This window comes from Mirounga angustirostris, unplaced genomic scaffold (assembly GCF_029215605.1).
Source record: "Mirounga angustirostris isolate CCGP_5_RB_7025 unplaced genomic scaffold, mMirAng1.0.hap1 SCAF_13, whole genome shotgun sequence".
Lineage (NCBI taxonomy): Eukaryota > Metazoa > Chordata > Mammalia > Carnivora > Phocidae > Mirounga > Mirounga angustirostris.
In genome coordinates, this window is record NW_026991721.1 from 90312282 (window position 1) to 90323157 (window position 10876).

Consider the following 10876-nt stretch of genomic DNA (forward strand, 5'->3'; position numbering starts at 1 on the left):
TATGTGAAGGACTTAGAAGCAATATGTAATCAAGGAGGAAGAGGAAAAGAATCATTATCATCTCTGGTCTCCTTTACTATAGGTAGACCACCTCCTCTGGGTATTGTAAGTGCCTTAACAAAATTCAAACATGTATCTTCGGTAAGTGTCAGTAGGAAGTCTATTTCTATTTCATTCCCCTTGAAGAAGTGGCAGCAAAGCATTTCAGGAAAGTCATTTTCTGTCTTGCCTTCTAAGCAAGCACAATCTGTTTTGCTGTTCAGTAATGACTAGTGAACATCAGCCTGGGCCCATTTCAAGAGTTCCTCTTTGAAATATCCCACCAATAATCCTTTGACCCAAAGCCTGGGCTCTTTCCTTACTTTTCTTATTGAAACAGTCACATTCTGTGATGTGATGACTTTGGCTTGTTCTCACGTCACCTCTGACTCTACTCTTTTTTTGACCTCCAAAAAGGCAACTGTGGCCCTCACATCAGGGAGGGAAGTCAACAGAGTAATATTTTGAACAGATTTTTTATGAAGAACAATTGCATTTAGTAAAGTGCCTACTATGTTCCAGGGACAATATTAGCATAATATTCTTATTTAAGTTCATGGATTTGTTTTGCATACTCCTCAAAAAATGATTTAGCACTGTGATATTGGTGGTTTCACCAAGAGGACTAAAAGCTATATGATGATTTTGTGCATATAATCAGGTTCTGACCATCCTATGCCTCATGTAAATCTCCTCAACATCTGCCTATTCTCAAGCCACCCTTGGAAATTCATTTTCTCTTCAAGGGTTCTCTAAATTTCACTTATAGAAACATTTTTAATCAAGACTGAAAGTCTAGAATCTATAAATTAAAAACACCAAATATATGTGGATAAAGATTTTGAAATGTATACAACAATGATACCACAAATAAAATCAATTCATAAACAATAAACTTGAAAAAATATCACAATTTAGAGGACAGGTTAATTTCTGTAATAGACAATTTAAGAAGAAAGTGATAACACAATAAGCAATTTATAGAACAAATTCAAATGGCCAGTATCCTATGAAAATGTGCTTACATTCATTAGAAGACAAAAAAAAGGACAAATTAATGCAATAATGACTCATCATGTAAATTCAACACATTGGGAAAAACAGGTAATACATATTGTTAGTGATGATACAGGAAAAAGGGCAATCATGTATTGCTACCGAAAATGTGTATTATTATAGTTTTCTGGAAATCAATGTCATACCATTTACATAAAGTAAAAATTTATAAACTCTTTAACTCATAAATATCTCTCCTGGGAAATTATTTCATGGAAATAAAACACTAGTATGTGTATGTGTATGTACATTTTTAAATGACAATGTATTTGATAATAGCAATTTTTTTTAAATCCAGAAAAAAGTTAACACTTACCACTAAGAAGATGTAATATTTAGTGGTATATCTACATCACTGAATATTATACCACTGTTTATGTTCATCAATTTTCTTGGAGGAATATTCTAAAAGTTTTTTTAAATGAGAAGGGAAGACGCAAAAATAAATTTTGTGTAATAATATTATCCTACATTCTAAGCAAATGACAAAATGTGTGTGTGTGCATGTATAATATTATATAAGCACATAGAAAGTTAACTGGGGAGAAGTTAATTAAAGGTTCTATAAATGGAAGGGGGAAACAAAGGAAAAAAACAAGTGTATACTAATATAAAAATAGTACAGGGTGCTTTAGGGAGACAGGACCAGAGATAATGAGAGCTATGATTCCATCTCTGTTCCTGATGACTTTCCTCTTGCAAATCTGGTTTTCTTTAGACAGAGAGTAAAGATCCATTTTAATATATACTTCTTTTCCATTTACACAGAGATCTCCAAAGAAGAATGGTTGCAGGAATCCATTCCATAGTAACTGAGTTTGTTAGTGGGTTTAACACAGAAGCCAGAGCTCCAGCTGCCTCTCTTCGTCCTGTTCCTGGGAATCTATATAGTGACAGTGGTGGGGAATTTGGGCTTGATTCTCCTGATTGCAGTAGTTCCTTTGCTTCACACCCCCATGTACTACTTCCTCAGCAGTTTGTCCTTCATCGATCTCTGCTATTCCTCTGTCATCATCCCCAAAATGCTGGTGAACTTCTTAGGGAAGAAGAATATGATCCTTTATTCTGAGTGCATGGCACAGCTCTTTTTCTTTGTGGTTTCTGTAGTGGCTGAGGGTTACCTCCTGATGGTGATGGCATACGATCGCTACATTGCTATCTGTAGCCCACTGCTTTACAGTGTGATAATGACCTCTCAGGTCTGCTCACTGCTCGTGCTGGTTGCCCTCATCCTGGGCTTTCTCTCTGCCTTGGCCCATACAAGTGCCATGATGAAACTGTCTTTCTGCAGATCCCACATCATCAGCCATTACTTCTGTGATGTCTTTCCTCTCCTCAATCTCTCCTGCTCCAATATACATCTCAATGACCTTCTCCTTTTTATCATTGCGGGATTTAACACCTTGGTGCCCACTCTAGCGGTCTTCATTTCCTATGCCTTCATCTTCCACAACATCCTTCACATCCGATCCTCAGAGGCCCGGTCCAAAGCATTTGGTACTTGCAGCTCTCATCTCATGGCTGTGGGGATCTTCTTTGGGTCTATCACCTTCATGTATTTCAAGCCCCCTTCCAGTAACTCCCTGGAACAGGAAAAGGTGTCCTCAGTGTTTTACACCACAGTGATCCCCATGCTGAACCCTTTAATATACAGTCTGAGAAACAAGGATGTAAAGAGAGCATTGAGGAAGGTTTTGGTGAGGAAATAAGCTTTGCTTTGGAGATTTATAGATGGGAAAAATGAAGGTTCCAACGAACCTTCATTTTTCCTTGTTATTCTGTTGCAATATGCATAATACCTGGACTTTTAAAATACTTCCCCATCTATGATTGATTCCATTTCCTCAATGAAATAAAAAGGTATTTAGTAAAGCAGGTTTTAGTGTTCTTATTTTTGGGCAGGAAAACTGAGGTTTAGATAGTTTTATTTTTTCTAACTTATTGTGGTAGAAGAGGAATGAGAATTATTTTCTCCAGTGTTATTCTTTTTTCCTAATATTCTGTGTTTGCTTCACTGAATACCTGATGTGTTGGAGGTGCTGAGTTTTCCACTGATAAGAATGCTAAGAGATACGTAACTCCATCCCACAACTCCATTAATTCTTGAGGGAATGAGACAAATACACAAGAGGAAAAAAAGAAGTAAGGTTGTAAAAACAGTTACGGAAAAAGGATGGCAATTCTAGTCAAGTAGGTATTACTCAAAATGCTTTTACTCTTTTTTTTTCTTATTCAGCATATTCAGAATCTCTTCATTTCTGTTCCATTTCTTTGTTGCCTCTCCCTCTCCACTCCCCAACCCCCGTCTCTGTCTTGTGACACGATGGTTGTGTACTAAAGGACCTCTGAGCAGGCATTTTCAGGACTGTGTGGGGTTTCCACTAACTGTTGCAATAAAGTTTGTGAAACATGCCTCACAGGGAGGGTATACCCCCACATTTGTTTCAGTCAGAGATTGCTCTCAGTGGATTCCTGAACTGAAATGTGGTTGATGATTCCGAGCTTGTGCTCTTACTGCGTAAGTACCACACACTCTAGACAATGTCTTTCCTGGGTTTTCACACATCCTGGGTCTCATGTAACATTTCTTCTGTGTTTGTTGTTTGTGGAGAGGTTATAATGAAACAAGCCTCTGATGTTTTGCAGCCCTCAGCTGTTTTCCTCTATACCTCCAAGGAATATTCTGTGGAATTTCTAAAATTTGAACTTCCATCTCACATTGCTTCTCTTCACTCATTGTTATATGTTAAACCAGCAGTTGAAATGAGCTGCCTTTCTCCCTTTACTTTTTTCTTTTTTTACCTTTGCCAATATGGTTTTTAGAACATTATTCTCTAGATTTTATCTTGGGAAATTAGTCTACTCGAGAAATGTGAAATCAGTAGGTCTGGATCTGCCAAAATCCCACTGTTCTAACAAAGCTTCTTTATCTTTAGTTTCCTCCTTTTGATAATCCCACCAAGAATACATCTTACCACTGGTTTCTTTAATGAGGTCCTGGACTTTATCATGGTCCTGGCCACCTGTCCCTTAATACGTCTTCTCTTCCCTATGCCTTGCTCCATATATTTCCTTCATATGTTTTCTCAGGGTCCAGATAATGTCTGTATCTACTCAGACAGTCCCATCCCTTAAGATCTTTCTGTCTTGAAAGCAAACACGTGCTATTTACTGCTTTTTAGTGGTTTTAATGTTGCAGTGAATAATTGCCTAGATTCAGGCTCCTGGCCTTCAAATTATTTTCTACCACATAGATTTAGAATCCCTTCCTTCTCCCCCATCCTTTTCCTCTCTCTCTCTCTTATTCTAGTTTAATTAACTTGTTTTACTTTATTTTCTTTCTTTTTTTATAGTGTTCCTGTCATGTAGGAGCAACCTTTACAAATCACATGATTTCCTCAGCAGACTTGATTCCTAGAAATAGAATGTTTCATCCAGATCTTTAAGCTACCTTTAGTCTTTAGGTTTGCGATAATTTCACTGAGCTGTTTTTCTTTCTCAATGTAAGAAGATGCAATATTCTTTTTATGGTAAGCCCCCACCCCATTTGTATTCGTTCATTAATGAAATCTACCACCCATTTAAAGAGAAGCTCCTGATTAGAAGACAGGAAGCTAAAGCCCTGGTCAGAGCTTATGTATTTAAGAAATTTAGGGACAAGTTGAGCCCACTCAGTGGAAGTTAACTCTTGAGCCCATGTATATGCCACAAGAATTGAAGGTTAGACTCTCCACAGTGCCATGTCTGGGTCACAAAGGCAAGTTAAGGCACCATAAAAGAGTGAAACGATTTAAAGCAGACTAACCGCCCTGTCAGACTAGTCTTGGAACTAAATATTTCTTGAAGACATGGCTGAAAAATAGAGTGGAAACAACAAATAATTGTCTAACAGGAGTTTATATGAAAAGGTTCTCTTTTCCTTGGAATGAAATCATTACCTGCTTGGGAAAAGCTTCCTCTGTATGTCCAAGTTTAAGCTGCGGCAATATTTGCTCGTGCAATTGTTGAGATTGACTCAATTGACCAACCTACATTTGCCAAGGACCATAGGACACAAGGCTTTGTGGAGACTTGCTTAGCTCACAGTTTTATTTTTTTAATTTAGATTCAATTAATTAACATATCAGTGTATTATTAGTTTCAGCGGTAGAGTTCAGTGATTCATCAGTCTTATATAATACCCAGCGCTCATTACATAGCTCGACAGTTTTCAAGTGACTTTACTCTGCTGAGGGATTTGCCTTTGCTTAAGGCTCAGCACTAGCAGTGTGGCCCCTAGAGAAGTGAATGGACACCTGCACAAAATTATTCATTCACCTTTGAACAAATCTGCCATATATTACACCTATGAAGGTTAGAATTCCACTTTTTGGAAGCTTTAGACTCATAGCCATTTGCTGGGATCTTATTAGTTAAAAGTTATGCATAAACTATAACCTATATAAATATTGCAAAATAAGTGTGACTTTGTGTCACTGAGTCAAAATTCCCTCTCTATCAAAATCCCAAAACTCCTAGGTACGCTTTTGCTCTGAAATCTACTTTTCCTGTTAAATTCTTCATAACCGTGATCCAATATACAAGATACAGTAGTTTGAGAAAGTAAAATAATATAGCACTTGTTCTTCACTAATAGAAAAGGTAAATAAACAATCTGTCAAGTGAAGACCGAAATATCTTTACTACATCTTTATTATTGGTAAAGGTATATTTTGGGGCAAGCAAACTTTTTAAAACTAAGCTCTAGAATCAGGCAAACTTACTACTCTAATCACAGAAAGTGCGGGATTTCTGCAGGTCTCTACCTAGAGGTCAGATTGCATGAGAAAGAGTAACCAAGAATATATTCTTTCTGAATGTATACAAACTTTCAAAAAGAAAGGAATAGTTTCTCCTTTGAAATTCATCACTCAGATAAGTCATTCCACCTCTCAAGGAGGAGTGACCTAGGGTGTGAAGTGGGTCTGGAGTGTTAAAGTAATAGATATTCCTCCACCTGGATGAGAACATCAAGAATGAGGGAGGGGTGTCTCATCCCCCTTTCATGGACTACTGGAATTTAGAAAAAAACACATTCCAATCAATTCAGGGGGGGAAAAGGCAAGTCTATGTTGAATACAAATAGAATCAAGAAATAAGATTCAAAATTAAATTATGACAGAAATTCTAAGTAAGTCTATGAAAAATGACAGAAGACCCTTTTTACGCTTAAAAACATTTATTTGTAAACTTATTAGGATGATTCTTACTCCAGAAGGAAAAGTCAGAACCAATAGAAAAGAACAAAAGGATTTTAGCTGACCAAAATAAAAATATGTAAAATCTCCTTATAAATTCATATAAAAAAGATTAATACTCCATAGAAAGGTAGTCAAAAATTATTCAGTGAACAAATATAAAAAAATATATGAATGCAAATTAGTACATTAAACTTGTCCAACTCTATTAGTTATAAAAATTCAAATAAAACAATCCTAATATGCATGCTTAAATATCTATATTGATTTCTATAAGACAGTTTGATAGTATGTATTAAATATATTGAATTGTAAATTCTTTGTGGGATTTTACCAAGTTATGGAATTTTTAGGCATGTATGCTTAAAAAATAAAAGTCATATTGGCAAAGATAGAGCTACAATATTTATTGCTGTGCTATTGATAATTGCAAAAATAAATTGAATTAAATGATTTTCAGAGATATAAGCTGAAATAAAACACGGTATATACAATAGAAAACAAAAGCAGTCATAAAACAATACTTAGTGACACGGATCATATCCAATGTATATTGAAATTTAAAAAGACATGCATGGCAAATGCATGCATATACATAACTCACTAGGATAAAAAAAATCCCTAACGCATTAACATTCTTTCTTATTTCTTTCCAACTACAATAATCATTTAGCATGCAAATGAATAAGGATAATATTCGAAGGATGATTTAAAAGTCATTTTTGTCTGTGTCTGTGTTGAGTGCAGGGTATTGAAGAAGTCTTATCTTCTACTCCAAGCATTTTTGGACATTCTTCCACTTCATCTCATGAATTTTTATATATGTATATATACAAAATGCACTAAGAATACAACTCCTTGGATTTTTAATTATGTTTATACTTATTTAGTGACTATCCAGATAAAGATATGAATAGAACATTAGCATCACACCTAAAGGCTTTCTCCTATTTTTTCCCAGTCAGTATCCACCTTCTTCCAAGAGGCAGCACTAAATACAACTGGATAATTTTCTTGCCTTATTTTGAACTTCATATAAATGGAATCATACAGTATATCCTCTTGTGTCTAGCTTATATTACTCAAGAATTTTTCTAAAAACTTATCCATGTTGTGGCTGTTTGTATAGTCTCTATTGTATGAATAAAACACATTTTATTTACCCATTCTCTTGTAATGTGTTCAGTTTGGAACTATTATGATTAAGCTTCTATGAGTATACTTTTACTTGTCTTTTGGTTGATATATATATCCTCATTTCTTTTGTGTTTATATCTACAGCTGGGTATATGTCTCCTGGCTTATATAGTATGTTATTTAACTTTAGAAAATATTTACGTTTAGAAAACAATGCCAAACTGTTTGCCAAGGTGGTTGGTAATGGCCATATTGCCACCAGTAATGTATGCAACTTTCAGCTACACTCCAGATCCTTGTCAACACATAGTATTGTGAGTCTTCGCAATTTTAGCTTTTTTGGTGAATATGTCACAGTATCTCATTATATGCAGTCCCCTAATGTCTAATCATGTTGCAAATGTCACCATATATTATTTGGCTATTTGGCTATACTTTTTTCATTGCAAAGTATTTTGTCCAGAACTTTGGGGTAGATGAGATAATGATACCTGCTTACATTTGAATCTCTCATTATGCACTCCTCAAAGGTATGTAGATCAACAACAGAACAGGTAAAACCACATAAACACTACACCTTCAGCACAGCTAGGTGATAGAGAGCACTACCAACTTCAAATTATCTGTAAGTAGAAAAGATGACACTAGATTCCAGCAAAGATATTGGTCCCTGAAAATTAAAAAGTCCATCTTAAATACAAAAAATACGGGAAAAGTAGACCTGCTAGACCAGAACATTGACTATAGGAAAGAAATCTAAAAGGTGCACACAATATACAAGATGTGATCTTAGAGAAGCAACATTTCTAGGAGAGAAGAGGATTAAATGAAGGAAGAGATAGCTTTCAGAGTCTAGATAGAATGGAGAAAAGAAAAGCAAGCAGAGAAAATCCTGAAATAAAATAAATATAAAAGAAAGCCCAAAGAAGAAGAAGGACACACAATCTCTTTCCCTTTGCCTCTCCCGCAGAAAGGAGACAACCATAAAGGAAACTACATGCCCCTATACCTACAGAAGAGAGCATGGATGAACTAAGATTATAGGAAATTATCTCAAAGAGTAAACTTTGTCCACAAAATGCATATGAAGATCTACCACAGGCAAAACTCGCCTATGGTAAGAGAGATATGAACAGTAGTGATTTCGTGGTGGGGGTATTGTAAGTCCACAGAAAAGAAGCAACAAAGCCATATAAAAAGAAGAAATTATTAGAGGGTAGAAAAAACATAATTTAAAAATCAAAATCCTATTGATTTTAGAAAAACAAATTAAAAGTATAAGTAGATGGCTAAATTAATCAAGATAAAAGAGAATATATAAATATGCAAAGTAAGAAAGGTGAAAGACGAACCATTAAAACAGAAGCAATTAAAGTAAACCATGAGAAAAAAATTTGATACCATTTTTTTAAGATTTCATTTATTTGTCAGAGACAGCACATGAGCACAAGCAGGGGGACCTGCAGGCAGAGGGAGAAGCAGGCTCCCTGCCCAGCAAGGAGCCTGATGCAGGACTCCCAGGGCCCTGGGATCATGACGTGAGCCGAAGACAGACGCTTAACTGGTTGAGCCACCCAGGCATCCCCCAAATTTGATATCATTATAAAAATAAGCTTTAAAACTTAGTTAAAATAGCTAGTTTTCTAGAAAAATACAGTTTACCATAATTGTATTGCCAGCAATGGTAATATAGATCAATTTCCATTAAAGATTAAAGGTATCAATAAACTACCCCAGAGAAAAATACCAGACCCATATTGTTTCAAAGGGCAATTCTAGACAACCTTCAAAAGCAAAATAGTCTCAATGCTTAAAAAAAAAAATCTGGAGAATACAAATAAGGAAAAATTTCCAAAATTTTTTATGAAGAAACTAATTCATGATACCTAGAACAGATAAGAACAAAAAATAATATTATGAAGAAATAACATTTGAGAATATCAAAGCAAAAATACTAAATACTGTATTTCTAAACAGAATCCAGCACCAGAATATGAAAATAATGTGCCCTGACCAAATAAGATTTATTACAAAAATGAAAGGTTTTCCAATATTAGGTAGGATTCTATACTATATTATACTATAATAATAAACTATACTCTAATACTATACTATACTAATATATAATAAACAAGTGTAAGAAAAGAGAAAAAAACATAAAATTTCAGTAAATCTGAAAAAGCCATTGACAAACTTCACATTTAGATTAGAATGGCATGTTTCTTTTAAGAAACAGAAGGGGAAGTTAGTTAAAGAGAAAGAAGCACACTACGACCATGACCTTTACTGCTTCTGACTGCAACCCTGCGGTGCTCCATACCTCTTCCCCATGACTTTTCTCAACACATCCTTCTCTCTCAAACTATAGCTCAAGCGATTAAGCTATGGATCAGTAAGGATCACAGTGGTATAGAACACGGAGGCAACCTTCTCCTGAGCCATGTTGCTGCTACTGGAGATTGGCTTAAAATGCGTAAGTATGATGGATTCATAAAAGTTTCCAGCAGCTGTGAATGAGAGCTGCAGGTACTAAAAGCTTTGGACCTGCCTGCAGCTGAGGGTTTTCAAAGAATGCTAGAGAGGGGTGCCTGGGTGGCTCAGTTAGTTGAGCAGCTGACTCTTGATTTTGGCTTAGATCATGATCTCAGGGTCATGGGTTGGTTGGTTAAGCGTCTGCCTTCAGCTCAGGTCATGATCTCAGGGTCCTGGGATCGAGCCCCACATTGGGCTTCATGCTCAGTGTGGAGTCTGCTTGCGCCTCTCCCGCTGCCCCTCCACCCGCTTGTGCTCTCTCTTTCTCTCTCTCAAATAAATAAATAATAAAAATCTTAAAAAATTTTTAAGTCTTCTAAAAAATTAAAAAAAAAAGAATGTTGTTGGGCGCCTGGGTGGCTCAGATGGTTAAGCATCTGCCTTCGGCTCAGGTCATGATCTCAGGGTCCTGGGATCGAGTCCCGCATCGGGCTCCCTGCTCTGCGGGGAGCCTGCTTCTCCCTCTGCCTCTGTCTCTCTCTGTCTCTCATGAATAAATAAATAAAATCTTTAAAAAAAAAAAAAAGAATGTTGGAGAACACAAAAATGTAAGAGATAATGACAGTCACTGTTGCCAAGAGATTGAATTCACCTAGAGGTATCGTGAGGAGCTCGTTTAGGTAGGTGCTGGAGCAGGAGAGTGTTAGGAGAGGAAATATGTCACAGAAGTAATGGTGGATTATATTTCCCCACAGGAGGAAAGCCTGATCATAGAGATCATGTGGGCTACAGCTCCTAACCCTGCCACCATATAGACCCCAGCTACCAACACATTATGTACATTTTGGGACATGATGAAATTGTAGTAACTATTCTCTCCTTCAATTTATCTACTGATTGTTTTAATACCATCAGTTCTGTTTTAATGCTGCACT

General features: G+C 36.1%; 1 protein-coding gene across 1 annotated transcript; it reads left to right on the forward strand.

Annotated features, from left to right (window-relative positions):
• Positions 1-1879: 1879 nt before the first annotated feature.
• Positions 1880-2804, forward strand: LOC123856740 (olfactory receptor 8D1-like). The gene is given in 2 exon segments (XM_045892864.2): positions 1880-1911; positions 1913-2804. Coding segments are annotated over 2 exon segments (924 nt in total).
• Positions 2805-10876: the final 8072 nt, after the last annotated feature.